This window comes from Ursus americanus, chromosome 7 (genome assembly GCF_024610735.1).
Source record: "Ursus americanus isolate L20-20 chromosome 7, mUrsAme1.1.p, whole genome shotgun sequence".
Lineage (NCBI taxonomy): Eukaryota > Metazoa > Chordata > Mammalia > Carnivora > Ursidae > Ursus > Ursus americanus.
The window spans coordinates 11,675,369-11,698,038 of record NC_142133.1 but is presented as its reverse complement, the minus strand read 5'-3'; the positions used below and the strand labels follow the sequence as shown (position 1 = coordinate 11,698,038).

Here is a 22,670-nt window from a genome sequence, read left to right as displayed (position 1 = left end):
TGTGTAATTTTACCACTTGTGTAGATTTGTGTAACCAACACCACAATTGTTTTATCACCACAAAGATCTCCCTTGTGCTACCCCATTACAGCCATACAGACACGCTACACCCCAATATCCTTAACTCCTGGCAATCACCAGTCTGTTTTCTATCTCTAATTTTCTCATGTAGAGAATGTTTATATAAATGGAATCATGTAGTACGTGACTTTTTGAGATTGGCATTTTTTCATTTGGTATTATTTCTTTGAGGTTCATCCAAGTTGTTGCATGTAACAATGGTTTGTTTCTTTTATTGCTGTAGTATTCCAGAATATGGATGTACCACTGTTTATTTAGCCAGTCACCATTAAAGACATCTGGGTAGCTTCCAGTTTGGGGCCATTACAAATAAGTCTGCTATGAGTAGTTGTTTATAGGTTTTTGTGTGACCATAAGTTTTCATTTTTCTGGGATAAATGCCCAGGAATGTAATTGCTATGTGGTAAGTGTGTGTTTATTTTTTGTTTCGTTTAGTTTTATTTTGTCTTAAGAAACTGCTAAACTTTTCCAGGGTAGCTGTTTATTCACATCAGTAACATATGAGAGAGTTTCTCCACATCATCACCAGCATTTGGTATTGTCACCATTTAAAAGTTTTAGCTGTTCTAATAGTTGTGTAGTGATGTTTCGTTGTGGTTTTAATCTGTATTCCCCTAATGTCTAGTTTTGTTGAACATCTTTTCATGTGGTTATTTGCTGTATATTATCTTTGGCAAAATGAATGTTTCTTCATGTCTTCTGATCATTTTCTAATTAAATTTTTTCAATGATTAATTTTGAGAACTCATTATATATTCTAGATATGAGTCCTTTGTCACATATGTGGCTTGCAGATATATTTTCCTAGTCCATAGCTTATTTTTCATCCTCTTAAGAGAGTTTCTAACAGTAAAAGTTTTAAATTTTGGTGACTTTATTGGTTTATCAATTTTTTTCTTATATGGATCTTGCTAATTCTCAAAAACTTTCTCCTATATTTTTACAAAAAGTTTTATAGTTTTATATCTTATATTTAGCCCATGATCAGTTTGTGTTTCTTTCTGTGTAAGTTTTGTTTTTGGACTATGGATATCCAGTTTCTCCAGCACCTTTATTGAAAGTCAAAATCAAAAGCTTTTGCACAGTGAAGGAAACCATCAACAAAGAGATACCTACTGAATGGGAGAAAGTATTTGCAAATAATATATCTGATAAGGGGCTAATAGCCAAAGTATATAAAGAGCTTACACAACTCAACACCAAAAAAACCAAACAACCTGATTTAAAAATGGGCAGAGGACCTGAATAGACATTTTTCCAAAGAAGACATCCAGATGGCCAACAGACACATGAAAAGATGCTCAACATCACCCATCATCAGGGAAATGCAAATTAAAACCAAATACACCTGTCAGGATGGCTAAAATAAAAAATGGAAGAAATAACAAGTGTTGGTGAGGATGTACAGGAAAAGGAATCCTTGTACACTGGTGGAGGGAATGGTGTAGCCACTGTGGAAAACAGTGTGGAGGTTCCTCAAAAAATTAAAAATAGAAATACCATATGATTCAGTAATTCCACTACTTTGTATTTACTCAAAGAAAAGGAAAACACTGATTTGAAAAGATTTGCACCCCTATGTTTATTACAGCATTATTTACAATAGCCAAGGTATGGAAGCAACCTAAGCTTCCATTGATAGACTAATGGATAAGGAAGATGTGGTATATATATATGTATATATATATACAGTGGACACTTATGGCTCCATAAAAAGGATGAGATCTTACCATTTGCAACAGTAAAGATAGACCTAGAGGGTATTATGATAAGTAAAATAAATCAGACTGAGAAGGATAAATACTATGATTTTATTCATGTGGAATCTAAAAAACAAAACAAATGAGTAAACAAACAAAAAGCAGAGTCAGACCTATGCAGAGGACCTATATTGTTTGCCAGAGTTGAGGTGGAGTGGAGGACATAGGATTCTAGTTATGGAATGAGTAAGTCACAGGAATAAAAGGCACAGCAAAGGGAATATAGCCAATGATATTGTAATAGGGTTATACAGTGACATTTTGTAGCTACACTTACAGTGAGCATATATTGTTCTGAAAAGTTGAATCACTATGTTGTACACCTGAAACCAATGTAACATTGTATGTCAACTGCACGAAAATTAAAAAATGAAATAAAATCAAAGACTATTTTTTTTTTCTGTTTTGAATTGCTTTTGCATCTTTGTTAAAAATTAGAGGGTTGTACTTGTATGGGGCTATTTCTTGGTTCTCTGTTTTGTTTTATTTGTCCATATGTTTGTCTCTCTACCAACACCATGCAGTCTAGATAACTATAACTGTGTAATGTCTTGAAATGGGCAGACTGATTCCTCCAGTTTAATCTTTTTCAAAATTGTTTTAGCTACTCTAGTTTCTTTGCCTTTTCATATACATTTTAGAATTTTCATATACATTTTAGAATAACCATGTGTGTGTCTACAAAAATTAGATTTTGGGATTTTGATAGAAATTACATTAAACCTGTATATCAATCTAAGTAGAATTGACATCTTTACTATGTTGAGTCTTCCAGTCCATGAATATGGAATATCTTTCCATTTATTTACATATTTGATTTATTTCATCAGCTGTTGTAATTTTCAACATATAAGTCTTGCACATGTTTTATATTTTGTTTTTCTAAGCAATTGTTAATGCTGTTGTGTTTTAATTTGGGTTTCCACATGTTCATTGTTAGTATATAGAAATATGGCTAATTTTTTTATGTTGATCTTCTATCCTCTGACTTTGTTGAACTCACTTATGAGTTCTAAGAATTTTTTTGTTGCTCTTTATTCCTTGGGATTTCTAGGCAGACCATCATGTCCTCTCCAAATAGGAAAAGTTTTCACTCTTCCTTTGTGATCTATATGCCTGTATTTCTTTGTTTTACCATGTGCTGGCTAGAGCTTTCAGTACTATGTTGAACAGCAGCAGTGAGAGTGGACATCCTTACCTCATATCAGGTCTTCAGGGAAAGCTTTCAATCTTTTACCACTAAGTATAATGTTAGCTGTACGTTTTTTATAGAATTAAAAAAAATGAAGTTGAGGAAGGTCTGTTATATTCCTAATGTGCTGAGAATATTCATCATGAATGGGTATTGAATTTTGTCAAATGCTTTTTCTGTATCAATTGAAGGGATCATGTGACTTTTTTTTCTTCCCTAGCCTGTTAATTTGGTTGATTATATTGACTGGTTTTTGAATATCGAGCCAATATAGATAACATGGTTTTACATATGTAATCATGAAGGATATTAATCTGTAGTTTTCTCTTTTTTTGTCCTGCCTTTGTCTGGTTTTGGTATCAGGGTAATGGTAGTATTGGCTTCATAGAATGAGTTGGGAAATGTTCCCGTGTCTTCCGTTTTCTGGAAAATGTGGTATAGAATTTTAATTATTTCTTATATGTTTGGTAGAGTTCTCTAGGGAACCTATCCAGGCCTGGGGATTTCTGTTTGAGAAGTTTTTAATTATAAATTCATTTCCTTATTAGGTATGATCTATTTCATATTAACAAAGTTGTGGTAGTTTGTGTTCTTTCTAGAATTCATTCATTTCATCTAAGTTGTCTATTATATGTGTGTGGAGCTGGTTATAGTATTCCATTCATTATTCTTTTGATGACTGAGAGGCTTTTTGTTTTTTCTCTCTTTCATTCTTGATATCAGTAATTCATGTCTTCTCTCCTCTTACTTTTGTCAGTTTTATTAACCTTATTAAATCATAAGCTTTTTATTTGATTGATTTTCTTTATTCCTTTTCTGTGTTCAATTTTCTTGATTTCTTTTTTGGTGTTTATTGTATATTTCCTTCTGCTTACTTTGGATTTGTTTTGCTATTCTTTTTTAGTTTCTTCAGATGAAAGCTTAGATTATTGATTTGAGACTTTTCATTTCTTCTTATGTAAGCATTTAGTGCTATAAATGTCCCTCCTGGCAGTGCTTAAGCTGTGTTCCTCACATTTTTTATAGGTTGTATTATCATTTTCATTCAGTTTAAAGCATTTTAAAAATTTCTGTTGCACTTCTTCTTTGACCCATGGATTTTTTAGAAGCATGTTATTTAGTTTCCAAGAATTTGGACATTTTCTTCTTATCCTTTTGTTACTGATTTTTAGTTTGTTTCCATTGTAGATGGAGAACATACTCTGGTTTTAGTTCTTTCAAATTTTTTGAGTTTTTTTTTTATAGCCATGGATATGATTTGTCTTGGTGTACATTCTGTGCTTGTAAAAGAATGTGTGTTCTTCTGTTGTTGTGTAGATTTTTCTATAAATGTCAGTTAAATCCTGTTTGTTGGTGTTGTTGAGTAGTGTTGCTGATTTTTTGTCTAGCTATTCTAACAATTGTTGAGAGAGCAGTATTGAAATCTCCAATTGTAATTGTGAGTTTGTCTTTTTCTCCTTTCGCTTCCATCAATTTTTACTTAAGATATTTGCAGTCCTTGTTTTGGTGCATAGACATTTAGGATTGTCTTCCTAAATGTGTTTAGCTATGTCTTCCTGGTGTGTTGACACTTAAATTCATACAATGTTCTGCTCTATCCCTAGTAATATTCTTTGGTCTTTAGTTTACTTTTCTGATATTAATATAGTGATCTGCTTTCTTTTTATTAATACTTAAATGACATCTTTTTTCATTCTTATACTTTTATATATGTTTTTATGTTTGAGGCCAGTTTCTTGTAGATACCCTTTGGGTCATTTTTTATTTTTTTTATTTTTTTATTTTTTTATTTTTATTTTTTTTTTAAGATTTTATTTTTTTTTATTCGACAGAGATTGAGACAGCCAGCGAGAGAGGGAACACAAGCAGGGGGAGTGGGAGAGGAAGAAGCAGGCTCACAGCGGAAGAGCCTGATGTGGGGCTCGATCCCACAACGCCGGGATCACGCCCTGAGCCGAAGGCAGAAGCTTAACCGCTGTGCCACCCAGGCGCCCCTGGGTCATTTTTTAAAATCAACTTTGCCAATCACTAGTTTTTTTCTCTCTTTTAAAAATTATTTACTAAGTTTTTATTTTAATTCCAGTATAGTTAGTGTACAGTGTTATATTAGTTTTAGGTGTACAATATGGTGATTTGACAATTCTTTACATCACCCGGTGTTCATCATGACAGGTGCACTCCTTAATCCCTATTGCCTATTTCACCCATTCCCCCACCCACCTATCCTCTGATAATCACGTTTGTTCTCTGTGGTTAAGAGTCTGTTTCTTGTTTGTCTCTTTCCTTTTTTTTTTCCTTTGCTCATTTCTTTCTTTTTTTTTTTAATTTTTTTTATTATATTATGTCAGTCACCATACAGTACATCTCTGGTTTCTGATGTAAAGTTCGATGATTCATTAGTTACGTATAACACCCAGTGCACCATGCAATACGTGCCCTCCTTACCACCCATCGCCAGTCTATCCCATTCCCCCACACCCCTCCCCTCTGAAGCCCTCAGTTTGTTTCTCAGAGTTTATTTAAAAAGTCCAATTCCTGATCTTAATCTGTTAGTACTGACTGTTTTCAAGTTTGAAATCTCCTCACTAGTTCCTTGTCTCTTGCACAGTGGAGCGGCTGGTGTTGCTCCTTCATGTACTTCCTAAAATCCCCACCCTACATCCCCAGTGACTTCCACTATGTGACATTGCTGCCACCGTAGCTTCTCATTGTGTCATCTGATTGGAAGGTGACATGGTTACTTTCCAGAATAGTCCATAATATCCACACCCAGAGTTCTTTAGGACCAGTGCTGCAGGCCTTAACAGTAGCTTGAATGTGACCAGTGGAGGAAAAACACTACATATTGTGGTAAACTGCAGAGCTTTCGCAACCAAAATGGTTCCTGTCATCCCAGAACACACCCCCCCCCCCCCCAGTAGAAGTGTTCATACACAGAGAAGGAGAAAGTGAGGAAGAGTATAGTGAGATTTTTAGAGCATGAATTGTGAAATTATATGCTAAATTAGCAAGAAAGGGGTTTCTCCCTGACACTTGACTAACATTCAGTGAGCAAGGCTAATAATAAGAATATTCTGCCCAAATTTTAATGATTTTTAGCTAGGTATCTTCATTACAAAAGAAGAAAATGCTTTTCTGGGGCGCCTGGGTGGCTCAGTTGTTAAGCGTCTGCCTTCTGCTCAGGGCGTGATCCCGGCGTTCTGGGATCGAGCCCCACATCGGCCTCCTCTGCTGGGAGCCTGCTTCTTCTCCCACTCCCCCTGCTTGTGTTCCCTCTCTCGCTGGCTGTCTCTCTCTCTGTCAAAAAATAAATAAAATCTTTAAAAAAAAAAAAGAAAGAAAGAAAATGCTTTTCTGTCCTGTTTTTACAAGTGAAAAGTGTTTCCTCTTCATCATCACTTGATCATTTATATCCTTTTGGCTAACTTTAGGTAATGGTGTGTTTTCCCTGTTCTGACTAATTTTTATGACAAATTATAAAGAAATCTCATAAATTCCTGCTGCTTGCTTTCCTTGTCTGTTTTCAGTCTGTTTTCTCAGAGTCCACAGTCTCTCAGGCTTCATTCCCCCTTCTGATTACCCCCCTTTCTTTATCCCTTTCTTCCCCTATCGATCATCCTAGTTCTTATGTTCCATAGATGAGAGAAATCATATGATAATTGTCTTTCTCTGCTTGACTTATTTCACTTAGCATTATCTCCTCCAGTGCCGTCCATGTTGCAGCAAATGTTGAGAAATCGTTCTTTCTGATGGCTGAGTAATATTCCATTGTATATATGGACCACAACTTCTTAATCCAGTCATCTGTTGAAGGGCATCTCGGTTCCTTCCACGATTTAGCTATTTTAAATTCCACATATGAGTGAAATCACATGGCATTCAGCCATAAAAAAAGAATGAAATCTTGCCATTTGCAATGACATGGATTGAGCTAGAGAGGATAATGCTAAGTGAAATAAGTCAGTCAGAGAAAGCCAATTACTATCTTTTAATTGTTGTACTCAGGACATTTACATTTATATGAATTATTAATTTGTAAGGGCTTAGACTGTGTATTGCCTTTTTGACCTCTGCCTTAATCATCGTGGACAAAAGAACCAGGAAACCAAGAAACAAACCTTGTTTTTCCTCTCCATTCATTCATGCATTAAAGGATTATGCATGTCATAAATAGTTAGCATGTATTATAGCACCTAGAAATATTTTATTATTTAGGACAGAATACCAAGCATCCCAGATTTTTGGTGTCACTGGGGATATAATTTGAATGGTGTTAGAGAAAAACATTTTGAAATAAAAATAAAAAATGTTTATAATGCACCATTTTGACTGCTTTCCTTTATGAAAATACAGATTATGTGACTTCTCTGGGGAGACTTGTGGCTTCCCGGTATGCTGATGGCCTGTTTCCACAGTTCTACAGACCCGAAGATGGCAGAGTATACAACGTAAGTCTGAATTCCCTTGACGGACAGGCCCTTTGATATGCTTCTAGGTCTGGGAGTGGCCTAGCTGGAGAGGCACACACTGCTTGCTATTGATGCAATGGAGCCAAGGCCTTATCAGGGCTGCAGGCTTTCTTGTGACAGTGTGGAGAGTGCTGAAAGTTAAGGCTTAGGACCTGGGAAGGGAAGCACTTGACCTGTTAGAGATGAGTGCATGAAGCTGTTGGCCAGAAAGTAAAAGCCTTTGCATATCAGTACTTTGTTTTGCCTTGAAAATAAAGAAGAAAGAGGAGTGTGATCCAGGTTAGCAGACAGGCAAGAGCAGCTGCTGACCTGACAAATGCCCTGGGAATAGAGGGCTGCTTTTACAGGTAGTAGTTGACAGAGCAAGCGGCACCTCTTACTGGAGTCCTGAGTTCCAGCAATTCAACACGTGACTTGTGTACCCCCATAATGTGTCCACAGGGAGCTCACAAAGACACATGTCCCATCACATCACTTTATGGATATTTGTGTCAATGCACATCTATGTACCACCTGGACTGTTGCTTCTAAATATTAAAGAAGTTTAGGGGCGCCTGGTTGGCTTAGTTGGTGGAGCATGTGACTCTTGATCTCAGGGTTGTAAGTTCAAGCCCCACATTGGGTGTAGAGATGACTTAAAAATTCAAATCTTAAAAAAAGTTTAAATTATTTTTTGAACTTATCCTGGTTCTAAGCAGTAATATCCATAGAATCTTGAGTCTGGTGTGCTAAATATATTTTTTATAATTTTGCCTTTTATCTGAACTACATGGAAATCAGTACAGAACTATGGAAAACATCCATCTTTGCCATCTGACCCCAACTACAGCCCCTGCGACATGGTCCCGCCCTGGTTTCTGTACTGTGGTAGAAAGTTGAATAAGTGCTGTGAATACTGGAGAGAGATTTAGGAATTCTGCCTTTAGCAGCCAGGGAAAGCAACAGGAAGTGGTACTGGAGCTTGAGGAATAAGCTGGAGAGATAAAGGGGTAGAGAAGGAAAGCAGTTTAAGGCAGAGGGAACAGCATGAACTAAGGCATGAAAATGTGAAGTTAGGTGGTGTGTTCAGAAAACACATCTTCTGGAAGTGTTTCTAGGGAGTGTTCTGAGGGTCGTTCAAGTTAAAAATAAGTTACAGATCTTTCAAACTTTGATTCTTCATAGAAGAGGACACACTTTTTTCTTATTCCTTTTCTGTGTCTCCTGCCTCCCTAAACCCTAAGAGACCTTGCACAGTTGTGCCTGATCTGTGTGACTGATGTTTTTTTTGTGTATATAAGAAGTGACCTGCAAGCTTCTGTCACCTTTCGGGGACAGCCTCTAGAGGTGTTGGTGGCAGCCAAGAGTGATCAAGTGATCCCGGTCAGGGGAGCGTGGCCTGAGAGACAAGAGGATACAGGGCCCAGGTTGTGAGCAGGAGGCTGAGTCACTGGGGCGGCGTCCCTTAGAGGAAGCCAGGCAGATGTGCTGGCATGTCTAGAAGCATTTTCAGAAATATTTTTGGCATGTCGTCCTTAGGAAAACTTTAGTGAGCCTTATTATTTCCCATCGGCCTTTGCTGAGCTCTCTTTTCTTCTACCTAATTCCTTGAAATGTCCCCTGGACATTTTCTGGTAAACCTAATTCTATAATTATAAAGACAAAATGCAATTTAGAAACACATTTTTTTTTTAAAGTGCTGAATTTTGAATAGATCTCATCATCATCATTTCTTCTGTGGGGACTCATCCAAAGGCTTTTTTAGTTGAGAGATTGGAACACTTCCTCGTGGATTCTGTGGGGTTTAGAGGGTCATCGACAAAATTATTATTAACGCCCAGTTCTTGATGGCAGAGGCCATGACCCAGTGGGCCCCGTTGTTCCAGGCTGCAGGACAGTTCAGATGACGTACGTTGGTGTGTTTTTGTTCTGTGTCTTTCTTTTCTTTTTCCGCTTTGATTTTCATTAAGTTGACAGCTAAATCAGAACTGATCTATCAGTTTGTGGAACATTTAACACAAGCCGTGGAGAGTTACAAGCAGCGGATGGACTGGCTCACCAGCAGAAGCCGGCAGATTTTTGGTGTCATCTTGGAACAGCACATCACCATCGTGCTGGATTTTGGCGGCATGATGGAGGAGGAGCTTAATCTGTGCCAGGATGCTCTAACAATGGTCCTCCAGGAGCAGGTGGCTCACATAGCCAAGTTTAATATCATACGGTGAGTCCCCATTGGAAGGGGTATTTCTGTGAAACCTCATAAGTAGTTTTCATTGATTTGGAGTTAAGTAACATATCTTTAGGGAGGGAGGAGGTATTATCTTACCATTTCTTAGGATGTGTAATCCCAGCAGGAGACCCACAGTGAAACCTTACATCTGCTTTGCATGTGGCATCTTAGTTTTCAAATTAGAAGAGATGTAGAAACATACTTTTCTTCAATGCATGGCAAGATCAAAATGTAAGAATAGGAATTTCACTGAATATATACTTAAGGCCATAAAAATCTCTTCGGTTGTTTGAGATATTAGTCTGAATAATGGATTCAGCCTTGTCACAGATATCACTGTTTTTCAGACTGAGCTTGTGACCCCCCTGTAAGTTGACCCCCTTAATAGAACAGCAGGTGGCCGCCTTTATAGAATTTCCCATATTTCAGAGTTTTCACAATCAATTATTTACGGATTCTTGGATTCAAGAGAATTTGGGCTCTAAGGCCAACTTTTCATGTGGAACAGTGGCTGTACCTCCCTGACAGGAAAAATCTGGATGAAGGGGGGCATCTATTTAATTGAGTTTTTCTTTTGAAGAAAATATTTTCAGCTAAACAGGTGACATCTTTGGGGATGTTGCCTAATTGTGTTCTATCCCGGATTTCTATTTCCGTCACAGATATATTACTGAAGGAATCAAGTCTTAAGTCTGCAATGCCTTAGCTTTCTTGGAAACCTATGCTATAGCATTTAGGCCGCTCAGCCAGATTTCTACCCACATAGAGGTGACACAGGTGTGAGGCAGACTCTGTCTCAGGGTGGTTTATGAGGGACAGCTCAGGCTGGTCCATTAGGCCACGATTCATACAATTCTTGTAATTATGAATGCATATATGATTTATATAATTTGTTCAATTATAAACACAGAGATAAGTAGATATAAATGGCTGTTCTTTCTTGGGGGGATACCATCACTGCTTTCTAAGTCCAGACTCCATGGTTTAATCACATATCCCCAGGATTTAAAAACTAATGCTTTGCTGAACTCAATACTATTTTTGATTCAGAAGAGGTAACTGATGCGAATTTGGCACAATAAAACAGTGTCTTAAAAGAATTAGAAATAAAATTTTAGAGTAATAGAATTGCTGCTGATTTACAAATCTTAATGCCGTGAATCCTTATAAATTTACTATTAATGGAAGATAGTTGTATATAAACCTGCCTGTTTGTGAAAATAATTCCCTCAATAATTTTAATGCGGCTATTAAATTTTACATTTTTGAGATCTTTGAATTCTCCTGTACACATTGTTTTTCCTATCAGTACAGCTTACGGAAGGTAAGGGCGCTTTGGAGACCGATCTTAAAGAGCTCGCCCGACGTATTGGTAAATTTTGGAGGGCCAGGAACTGTGTTTTCTTTCCTTCAGCTCTGCTGATGTTAAGTGGCTTGTTGCTTGCAGCTCTGAGGCTGAGGGCTGACAGCTAGGTTGCCCACTGCCCCATGACAGCCCCATGTGATTCCTTTCAGGGTTTCCCAGAGGCCTGTGAAATGGCAAGAAAATGCTGTTCCTGTGACCGAACAGTCCATAGCCGCTGCCATCAGTTGGGTTGAGAAACTGCCTTTTGAGCTGGCTGTGAGCCAGGCTAGCTGCCTGGACGCCCTGCTGGAAGCCGGGAATGACAAAACGGTAAGTGTGCGTCCATGTGGGCCCCAGGTCACATCGGTGGCTTCTAGCTTCTCTCTCCACACCCAGTACCCCCATACTGCCTCTCAGCTGACCTGGGTCCTCCCAGCAGCATCCCACAGAGACCCCAACACTGGCATTGAGGAGCCCCGAAAGTCTCAATCCTCTTCACCTCCGAATTTAGAACCAATTAAGAAATAGGCGATGGGCCCCAGGTGGGGATCCAAATAGCAGCTTTGGTGATGGCAGAGCTGGGGCAACCAAACTGAGACTCCCTAACCCTGCCCCCTGAGCCTGGCGGGGCTCCCTCTGGGTGATTAGGGCACAGGGTTGACCCCTGTTTAGCCAGTGACAGTGGAGCCACGTGCTGCTTGCAGCCACTGAGCAGTGAGAAGGGACAGGGGATTCGGCAGAGTTGTGCATCTCTCATATTGTGGTTCTGTTCTTGTTCTCCTGACGATTAGATAAATCAGTCCATCTGTTATGGGGGCGGGGGCAGGGAGAGGTTGGGAGACTCTTCGCAGAACCCTGAGGTTGAGGAAGTAGGGAGTCCCCATCTGTGTTCTGAATCTCTCCCAGTTCCTCTTCTTCACGAATGGGTCTGTTATGTGCTTTCCAAGGTGATGTATACCCACGTAGATGCAGCATCCATTTTGAATATTAATGCATGCACATGTGCTTTTTGACAAGACCTTTTGGGCATAACGCTTCACTTGGAAGAAGTGCTGAAATGGTGGTGGTTTATGTTCTTTTAGCCACAGGTTGTGGCTTTTTGTGAGTGATTCTGACGATGGAACTTGAAGGGAGTGGCAAGATAGCAGGGAAGAACTCTGGGCAGGTGGGGTTCTTTGGTCAGCCTCAGCTTCCCAGGTAGGGATAGTCTGCTTTCCCTTGGGATACAGATACTTAATTAATATTTATTGATTGGTATTAATTAGTACTTAATTGCTTCCTCTGCTCTGGACTCCCGTGATTCTGTAGATTTCGAGCTTTACTCTGCTATATTAAGAAGTCCTTTCTTGGGCAAGGAGGCCATGTGCTGGCACCTTGAAAGGATAGCCCCCAGTGGTCACCAAACTGTTTATTGATACTGAGGATGATAGTTTAAAATTAGAAATGCATTGTTTATCCTTTCGAAGCCAGAGGAACAAATGGTTCCCATTAAAGAACAAAATAGAAGCTACTTTGTTCTTTGGCCTTTCAAGTTTGTTTTAACATCTGTAAAATTTCAATTGTCTGGACACTATAATAAGCATTCAAGAAATGGAACATTACACAGGCTCTTGGATGAGTGTGTGCGCGCACGCACATGCATGCCTGAATGTACACACACACACACACACACACACACACACACACGCGTGTTCTGTTTCTTTGTTCAGCTAGCTACCTCGGTCATAGCTGACTCTGGTGACCTGCCATGACTTGAAGATTTCCCGTGACCTTTGATTTTTCTATTTTACTTTCTTCTGGTTTATGCTTCTCCTTTCTTGGATTCATCCCCACCCCAGGAAATATGGAACAATGTAATGAGTTCCAGGGAAGTCCTATAGAAGAGGAAGAACCCAGAAAGAGGTTAATAGGCACTGATTATCAAATGCCACTTAAAAATTCTTGAGACGAGACTGTGGAGTATGGCAAATATAAAACATACTCAGACCACTGTATCCTTCCTCCTAGAGCTTATATCTAGAAATGGTCCCTAGGAAACTTCTAGTAACTGCAACTGCCTCCTATATAAAAATGCTATGCCCTATGTTTTGTGAGGTGCAGGGGGTGGGGAGAGGAATGTCCCTCTGCTCTGTGCCTCGTGCCCACCCCACTGCGTTTCAAATGGATTCACATTGCTGGGTTTTTTTTCTGTAAGTAGAAAACATATAAGGCTTAAGAAACTTTTGAACGGTAAGTCTAGATACGCAGACTTTAGCTACCGATGATAACCTGCTTTGGGTTAGCATCTCCCGTGAGTGAGTCCTGAGAAGAACCAAGAGAGTGGCTATTGTCTTGTGTTCAAAGATTAACATGGAAGTTGCGCTTTTGTATCCGACCCACATGAGGAGGAAGGGCTGACTGATGCGCTAGGTGTGGCGGAAGGGGATGCTCAGAGGCTACTGGCCTCTTTCAGAACTGGGCTTTGTACCCATAGTCGGGCCAGAAGACTGACCAGGCAGGGATGACTGAGGGTGAGCCTTCACATCCAGAGGAGCCAGGCAGTGTGGGGGTCTGCTTGAATCCCAGCTCTGATGGCAGCTCGTGGAAAGCACTACTGATGGAGGAAGTATCCTGTGCAAAAGGGCCTGGCTCGTGGCAGCCTGTGGGGTACTGAGGCGATGTCTGGCAGTTTAGAGGGGCTGGCGTTGTCCTCAGAGCCCAGGTACACCATCCAGCCCAGGGTTTCTGCTCTGCAGTATCCTGTGGCCCCAGGATGTGTCTTTGGGAAGTTGGCAGCTTCTCTGGCCTTAATGAGGAGGGGTGTTGTGCCAGGAGGCCCTGGAAGACCTGCTGATCCAGGATGTGAGGGGTTGTTCGGAAAGAGAAGGCTGGAGATCCAAAGCCCTGATTCCCAGCTGCCTAAGAAGGCTAACTGAGGGGACTTCATTCTGCTTTCAGCAGAAGGCTACCTGCCCAAAGGGTACCTGGTTTCTCTTTGTGGTGTCTCAGCCTCTCTTCCATCCAACCGATAGGCACACATTTGTGTACTTTAAAAACATATCCTCTTCACTGGGAGAGTAAATGGGTGAATTAGAGCCAGACCCATATGATTCCATAAGGAACCTTCACCACTGGACAGTAAACCGAAGGGCTGGCCATACCAATCACAAGCATGGCAATGGTTCAGCCAGGCATCAGATCTTTTCACCTCTGTGTCCCTAGAAATGGCAGTGCCTGGCAAGGGCTCGATAAATGTTGAACATTGAAGGAATGGGAAAGAAGTGGTGTTGATATTTTTGAAGTTGGGGCTAGATGTAGGTCCAAGAAATTCCCACTCCTCATGCTATGGTCCAGGTTTGAGTTTTTTGAATTGAAGGGTGGTAGTCTGCATGGGACCAGGCAAGTGAATTTGCTGAGCCTTGTATGACTCTGGTGGGGATAGTGGGTGGAGACAGGGACCCCGAAGCCTGGCATGCCAGAAAGTTGGTGGTGGTCAAGGGTGTCAGGAGGGATTGGAGAATTTAGCTGGATTAGTATCCAGAGGGCAGTCACCACTATTGGGGGGATCAGAAAATCAAAATGGGCCGAATAAGGAAAGGACTACCGCAGGTACAGGGAAGATCTGGAAGTCAGATCCAAGGTCTGGAGTTGGTCAGAACCGTTCAAACAGTCACAGTTTTATGAAGAGCAAGACAATGTTGCTAGACCTCTCACTCCCATCCTGGTTGACTTTCATTTGACTTTCATTCTTGCAGAGTGGAGATTTTTATAGCCGGAGGCTTCTGGCAGACTACAGCAGAGGACAGTCAGGGCAGAAGCAGCCGCTACCAGTCCGGCTCTTCTTTTTCCCCAAACCTGTGTCTGAGAAGGTGTCAAGGCCTCTTTGGCTGGGCGGAATGCAGGCTGCCATGGGCAGCTGCAGAGCAAATGGTCCAGACAGAATAAGGCATTTCAAGTGGAAACGAACGCTCTACCCTCTTTTATGTAGTGTAAAGTGGCAAGAGTATTTGACTCCCAGTAACAGAGCCGAATGGAACCCCAAATGTTTTCTGTATCTTGTGTTATCAAATTTAGTGCAAATTAGCACTTAGGGAAATGCTGGTCAGTGAGAAAGTGGCTCATGGTCCTGGCTGCTGCTGCTAACCCTCAAGACCGGCCCTTGCCCTGAGGACCTCAGAGGTGCTGGGCCGGGGGAGAGGATTCCACTGAGGTCAGTTCCCTTGAGCCCACACTACCTCATGCAGGTTTTAGTCGGTGGTGTTGATATCAGGGGCTAGGAGCCTTGGATGGTGTGAGAGCCGCAGAAGTAAAACAGTCTCTGGCCGCCTTCCTGTCCCATGATCTTGCTTGCACAGTTCTGGGATTCACATCCGTTTCTAAGAGGTGACCAGCCTTGCCGTGATGAGCCGACAGAATGAAGTGGTTGAAAGCAAGGGCAGAAGCTCATGGGGTTAGGCAGCTAGATTTACTAGCTGAAAGACCAGGTCATTTAACCTGTCCAGACCTCAGTTTCTTCATCTGTAAACTGGGTGTGATAATAAGAATTTTCCACAGAACTCTCGTGAGCGTTGAATAAAATAATTCACGTTGGCTCATCATCCCGAAGAGCAGATGATCCCAAAACCATGTCACTTTAAAAGGCATTTTGTCAGTTGGTGGGGAATGGGGCGAGGTAGCATATTTACCTTCCTCTCCTTTTTTTCTCAGTGTCATTATGTGAGTGGAAAGGAGAGGCAGGAAGGCAGTGTGCGGGAAGGGATTGGGGGTGCTATAGGTGGTCTCATTGTAGAGCATGTCCCCCCCACGGATCCCCAGGGAATCCGTGGCACGGCTAACCGAAAACATAGGCAATTAAGAAGCTGAGAAATGAACTTAATGGATAGTGAATAACCCTGGAGCCCGAATGAAGGACAGGAACTCCTGACTCACTGCTGGCTACAGCAATTTTTAGCTTGATGAAATCTCCAGGGAAAAACATTTCTGCACAAGGATTTCAGACTCTTGGGTCATTGCCAGAGCAGAGAAGCTGAGTTTGCATGACGTGCAACAGAGATGCATGGTGTCAGAAGCCGCTGACAGACCACCTAGAGATGTTTGTCCTCACTCACCTCCCTGCTGAACTAACAAATCTTACAAAATACTCCGTGGGTCTGTTCTCCTCTCTTGGGCCACATGTGACTTTAGATCCTTATGTGAGGTTGAACCCGCCCCCTGCTAAGCTTGGGCCCTGACCCAGCTGGGGCACTAAGAACAACGTAGCGAAGGGAAGCCGATTTAACACCTCTCACACAAAGTAATGTGTAACACGGCGGGGGGAGGGGGGCGGGGGGGCGCTTTGGGGGGAAGGGGAAGAGAATGCATTTGCTGGGAGAATAAATTAGTTGCCTAACAAGGAGTATAGAGAGCATCATTTCTTCCTTCTTTCAGTATTTTTTCTGCCTCTTTTTTTATGTGTATATATATTTTTTATTAATAATATTTTTTATTATATTATGTTAGTCACCATACAGTACATCCCTAGTTTTTGATGTAAAGTTCCATGATTCATTACTTGCGCATAACACCCAGTGCATCATGCAATACGTGCCCTCCTTAATAACCATCACCAGCCTATCCCATTCCCCCACCCCCTCCCCTCTGAAGCCCTCGGTTTGTTTCCCGGAGTCCATAGTCTCATGTTTCATTCCCCCTTCTGTTTACCCCCTTTCTTTATCCCTTTCTTCTCCTTCCGATCTTCCTACTTCTTATGTTCCATAAATGAGTGAAACCATATAATTGTCTTTCTCTGCTTGACTTATTTCACTTAGCATTATCTCCTCCAGTGCCATCCATGTTGCAGCAAATGTTGAGAAATCGTTCTTTCTGATGGCTGAGTAATATTCCATTATATATATGGACCACATCTTCTTAATCCGGTCATCTGTTGAAGGGCATCTCGGCTCCTTCCATGATTTAGCGATTGTGGACAATGCTGCTATGAACATTGGGGTGCATATGGCCCTTCTCTTCACTACGTCTGTAGTGCAATTGCTGGATCATAGGGTAGCTCAATTTTTAACTTTTCAAGGGACCTCCACACTGTTTTCCAGAGTGGCTGTACCAACTTGCATTCCCACCAACAGTGTAGGAGGGATCCCCTTTCTCCACATCCTCTCCAACAATTGTTGTTTCCTGCCTTGTCAATTTTTGCCATTCTAACTGGCGTAAGGTGGTATCTCAGTGTGGTTTTGATTTGAATTTCCCTGACGGCTAATGATTTTGAACATTTTTTCATGTGTCTGTTAGTCATTTGTATGTCTTCATTGGAAAAGTGTCTGTTCATATCTTCTGCCCATTTTATGATTTGTTTTCTGCCTCTTGGTAACTGGCTAAGAGGTATACAGCATTGCTCAGTCTTTACTTCCCGTTGAGTCCTTTTCGAAATCAGGGAACGGGTTTGAAAGGCCTGAGAGAAAGAGTCATGGAGGTGAGGTGGGCCTTTTTGAGCCCCGTGGGAAGAAGGCTGTCACTGGACTAGGCTGCTCTCAGTTCCCACTGTGGCTGTGGCCTCACTGGCATCAGGGGCCCTCTGCCACCCTGCTCCCACTGCCTCTTTGGGCACAGTTGGCCCCAGCTGCTGCAGACAGGGTGGCCCAGCCAGCTGGGGAGCTGACCATAAGTCCTCTTCTCTCTGCCTCAGGTGGGTATAAGGCCCAGGTTTGAGGTCGAACTGAGGTACCTGACTGTTTACCTTCAGCTAGCAGGGGTTTGTGATTAGAGCAGAGAGAGACAGGCTCACGAGTCCTAAGGGGATGGTGATACCTATTCATCCCTTCAAGCCTAATGCATTCTCTGGGGATTCTTCCCCAGTTTTCTGTGGAAATGATCAATTAGGGTGTATTAAGGGGCCGATGACATGAATCCTGGCTCTCTCTGGGTTTTAACTTTCTGAGATATATGCATGCATAAGTGCAAGTCATCTTGTTTAAACGCAGCCATGAGGTACATTGCATTACCTCCCATTTTATAAGTGAAGAAACTGAACTTATATCACTTGCTCAGGTTCACAGAACTCGTTAGTGGCAGGGAAGTCAAACACCGTGGAAGGCAGAATGCTCGGAAAGAGCAAGAGCAGTGTGGTTGAGGCGGGGGTGGGACTCTGGTCACGGGCCCCCCGTGGGTGTATTTTATGTGTCTCTAAGCAGGGAGCACTCTGGGATGGTCTCCTACCTGGCTGAGGTGTGCATCTCCCAGATCCCTGGTTGAAGGTTGGGGTGTGTGTGTGGTGGGGCTCCTGACATGGGTTTGTTCATTCTCCTGTTCTCCTCACTGCCTGGCATGGTGACAAGAGTCAAGGCCCAGTATGTGGACTTGGCTCATGACCTGCTGCGTGAAGTCAGGACAGTCTCATCTTCCCTGGCATGTGCTTCCCTGTGAGACGAGAGCAGAGCGTGAACCGAGTGGAAATATGCCCTCCTTCCCCCTCTTCTGCCTCAGACTGAGGATAGATGAGTTTGTATTGTAGAATTCTGGCACCACCATGGGAAATGGTTAATAAGTTTCCTGCCCACAGTGGCTGCGCCAACACTTCCTTCATGTTGACAACAGCCACTCCTGACCTGTCTTATGTATCCATGGACTTAGTGGAAGCTGATTTCCACATTGGCCAATCCTTTACTTCCCATGTAAGACCTGAGACTCAGCCCTGCCAATAGACCTTCTTGACACCAGGCCTTGAATATCTCACTTCCTGACTTTGGCCCCAAATGTCCTCACAAAACTTGGAGCAGCGCTGCTATTCTTGCTGCGCCCCATGCCCAAAGGCAGTTTTCTAGAAAGTATATTGCCAGCGAGTGCGTACAAGGCTACAGCACGTCAGGGAGATAAACTGTCTGTACTATTGTCTTGCAGATTGACTCCATTTACTACTTTGTGGTGGGAGATGTTCCTGAGCAAACCAAGGGGCTCCTCCTTCAAAGGGCTTTGGAGATCCCGTGTCCTGTCTGCACAGTGTCCTTCAATGCCAGAGGAGAAGGCACTATAGCTTTCTTAAAAGATCTGAGTGCCAAGACCCACAGCAGGTAGGCAGAAAATGTGCTCTTGAGTGACCGTGTGTGAGCAGCCTGCTTCTGCAAGATCAGCAGTGCTTTTCCAAACCAGCCTGTGCTCTCCTCTTTCCAGTGGTCTTTAGTCTCCAGGCCTTTCTTCTCTACCCTGTATTAATCTTGCCTTGTTATTTTCTGTGATTCTGATGGTTTGACATCAGGGGTCCTTGCTGACCCCTGGAGAGACTGCTCCCTCCAAGGCTAGCTAATTCCTAGAGAGCTTAGATGACTCAGCCAGGAGTGCACCTTTCACAGGCAAGCTAACGGATCCAGAGCCTGCTCTGTTGCCAGCAGGCACTCACGCCCAGGACCACTATTCCCCTGCACTAGTCATGCCAGGGCTGAGGACCGGACAACTTGGGGCAGCTCCTACACCACAGAACCCACTGAAATGATTCAACAAGCCCATCCTAAACCTGCCTGCTCTGCCTCACTGATTCCATCCTGCAGAATCCACAGTAAAGACTCTGGTCCACGTTTTCCCCTCATTCCCTCATGCCTCCTGACCAGCCCTGGTTAGTCCCTGTGTGGTATGCCCCCTCCTCTTGAGAACTATATTAGTAGTCAGTTTGGGTCTCCATAACAGATACCACAGACTGGATGGCTTAGACGACAGAAATTTATTTCTTACACTTCTGGAGGCTTGGGAAGTCCAAGATCAAGGTGCTGGCCGATTCAGTTTCTGGTGAGAGTTCTCTTCTGGGCTGCCTTCTTAACTATAGCCTCTCATGGGAGGCAGTGAAGGAGGGATGAAGGGGGGGAGAGCGAGAGAGAGAGAGAGAGAGAGAGAGAAAGCACAAGCATGCCTATAAGTTCTCTGGTATATCTTCTTAAAAAGATACGAATCCCGGGGCCCCTGGGTGGCTCAGTTGGTTAAGCATCTGACTCCTGACTTCTGCTCAGGTCATGATCTCAGGGTGGAGAGAACGAGTCGCCCCACGGGGCTCTGCGCTCAGAGGGGAGTCTGCTTGACTACTTGAGAGTCTCTCCCCCTTCTTCTGTTCCCCTCTCTGCTTGTGCACATGCTCTTTCTCTCTCTTTAAAATAAATCTTTAAGGGATGCCTGGGTGGCTCAGTCGGTTGAGCGTCTGTCTTCTGCTCAGGTCGTGATCCTGGGGTCCTGGGGTGCTGGGATCAAGTCGTGAGTCAGGCTCCTTCTTGGTGAGAAGCCTGCTTCTCCCTCTGCCTGCCACTCCCGCTGCTTGTGCTCTTTCTCTTTCTCTGTCTCTGAAAAATAAATAAATAAAATCTTAAAAAAAAAAAAGATAAAATCTTGAAAAAAAAAAAAGAGGTACTAATTCCATTGGATCAGGGCCCTAGCCTTATGACCTCATTTAACCTTAATTAACTCCTAAAGGCTCTATCTCCAAATATGGTCAAATATGGTTACATTGGGGGTTAAGGCTTCAACATATGAATTTGGGGGGTGGGGACCACAATACATTCTATAGCAGGAACTGTGAGTAGCAAACTGTATTTTCAGTGGCAGTTAAACTGATCTGGTGGCCTCATCATAGCTGAATAATAACTGAATCTACATTTTAAAACATACCCACCCCCTTGTCTGGATAGGTTTATGTCCCTTATGGAGAGAGATCATTTCTTATGTGGCTATAAGGAGAATGACTGAGTCCTTGCCTCAGTTAGCCTGTCTGAAATGGGTACAATTCCTGCCCTTGAACATGTGTTCCCAAATTTAATTGCTCATCACATTTGCCTGGGGAGCTTGTTACTAATTCGGAGGTCCGGGGCTTCAACTTACAGGCTGATTCTACATAATAGAGGGGATCAGGTCATGATCCAAGGGTCCTAGGATCAAGTCCCACATCGGGCTCCCTGCTCAGTGGGAAGCCTACTTCTCCCTCTCCCACTCCCCCTACTTGTGTTCCCTCTCTTGCTATCTCTCTGTCAAATAAATAAATAAAATCTTAAAAAAAAAAATAGAGGGGATCCTGGGAATACACATTTAATCACTCACATTGCCTAAGAGCTGCCTAGGAAGTTTGATTAAAATGCAAGTGTCTTGTCCACAGCCCCAGAGATCCCGAGTTTCTGGGCACTAGGGAGGGCCAAGAACATTCATTCTTAACAGGACCCCTCGTGATTCTGAAGACCACTCCTCTGGCTACCATTAAATCACTTTGAAATCTTTTAATGTTAGGTGTTTGGCTTCAATTCTGGGTTCCTAAATCCCCCCAAATACAGGGGGACTCACTGTCCTACTTTTGCTCCTGGAGACAGTAAAAGGCAACCAGCAGGTCCACCTGTCTTGCTGGTCCTCTGCTTAATTCACATGGGGGCACTTTCTCTGGGCAGGTGAGAGGTTAGGGCATAACTTACCATGGGAGAAGCTGCAGTTCACCTCCTGACTTTTAGGCCATGTACCATTGAGTGTGAGTTCTGCAGAAGAGGATGAAATATAGACATGCTTTTCTGTCCCTGCTCTGGCCCTTGCAAGGGCCATGGGTGGTGCTCCTGCCTGCTCTGCCCCGGCCAGATCCCCAGGTCTCTTGGCTGGCATCCGCACAGCCTTGGCCGTTGAGCCTCAGCTTAAGGGCAGTCATCATAGAACTCTAAAGGCCATGCCCTGAGCTGCTGAGCTTGCAGGGAGGCCGGGTGGTTGGTTCCCCTGTGCCTCGGTGGGTCTGAACAGAGCCACCGACCTGCAAAGCATGTTTTGCTTTCTGCATAATGAGGTTATATTCACCAGAGGAAATGTCCGACTTTTCTCATCTGTTCTTTTTTCTATCTGGAGAACAGATCAGAGTGTAGAAAGTCCTGGGCACCAAAGGCCTTGGCACTCAGGGTGTGGGACCTGGCAGGACAAACCTCAGCCATTCCCCCTCTGCTTTGTAAGGAGGTCACAGGACAAAGGAAGCTGGCCCTGTCTGCTCTGGTGGAAGCACCTGTGTGAGGCCGGTGTGGCAGCTTGAGTGTCCATTGGCCTCATGGACAAGGCCGGCTTGTTGATTGCCATCGTCATTGTTTCAGTCTCACCCGAAACCCTCTAGAAATATAGTACTGAGGCTTTCCATGGCCCAGGGGAAGCCCCCACACCTCTCCTACCATGTGTGCATCTGTCTGTCCATCCCAACCCCTGCTTCAGGATTCTCTTCGTGCCGAAGAACAGGCAGAGGTGGAACTCTTACGGGGCCAGAGGAGCGTTACCCAGAGATGATCTGGTAATCGGAAAGAAGTTCCCTGCTATCACTGACTGTGGATTGCAGATAATTGGCGTCAAGGGGGTGCCTAGCCCATCGTTTTGTAGAGCACACCAGGGCTTCGTGAATCCCCCAGGGGTCTTGTTAGAGTGCAGTAACTGCCTCAGCGGCTCCAGGGAGGGCCCAGGAATGTGCATCCCTCCCCAGCTCCCAGGCGCTGCTGCTGCTCCAGGGACCACATTTTGAGGGGTTGGGCCCTAAAAACTTGTCCACACAAGAATTCTTTGCATTTGCGCTTCTGCTTAATTTCTGGAGAAGTGCCTGTTTGCTGAGTTAAAGTTGACTGAAGCCCTTCGGCAATTGGCAGATGAGCCAATGGTGCCTGTTGTC

General features: G+C 43.1%; 1 protein-coding gene across 6 annotated transcripts in view; it reads left to right on the top strand.

The window, feature by feature from the left end:
* VWA3B (von Willebrand factor A domain containing 3B) overlaps nt 1–22,670 on the top strand; it is a 218,793-nt gene that overhangs the window by 13,110 nt on the left and 183,013 nt on the right. For all 6 annotated transcript variants that reach the window (XR_015725134.1, XM_045771786.2, XM_045771785.2 and 3 more), the window contains exons 3-6: nt 7,387–7,481; nt 9,452–9,702; nt 11,227–11,386; nt 18,926–19,095. Coding sequence is in view for 5 of the 6 variants with exons in the window: in XM_045771786.2 (XP_045627742.2) it covers nt 7,387–7,481; nt 9,452–9,702; nt 11,227–11,386; nt 18,926–19,095 (676 nt within the window). In the remaining variant the exon portion in view is untranslated. The remainder of the gene's footprint in view (nt 1–7,386; nt 7,482–9,451; nt 9,703–11,226; nt 11,387–18,925; nt 19,096–22,670) is intronic.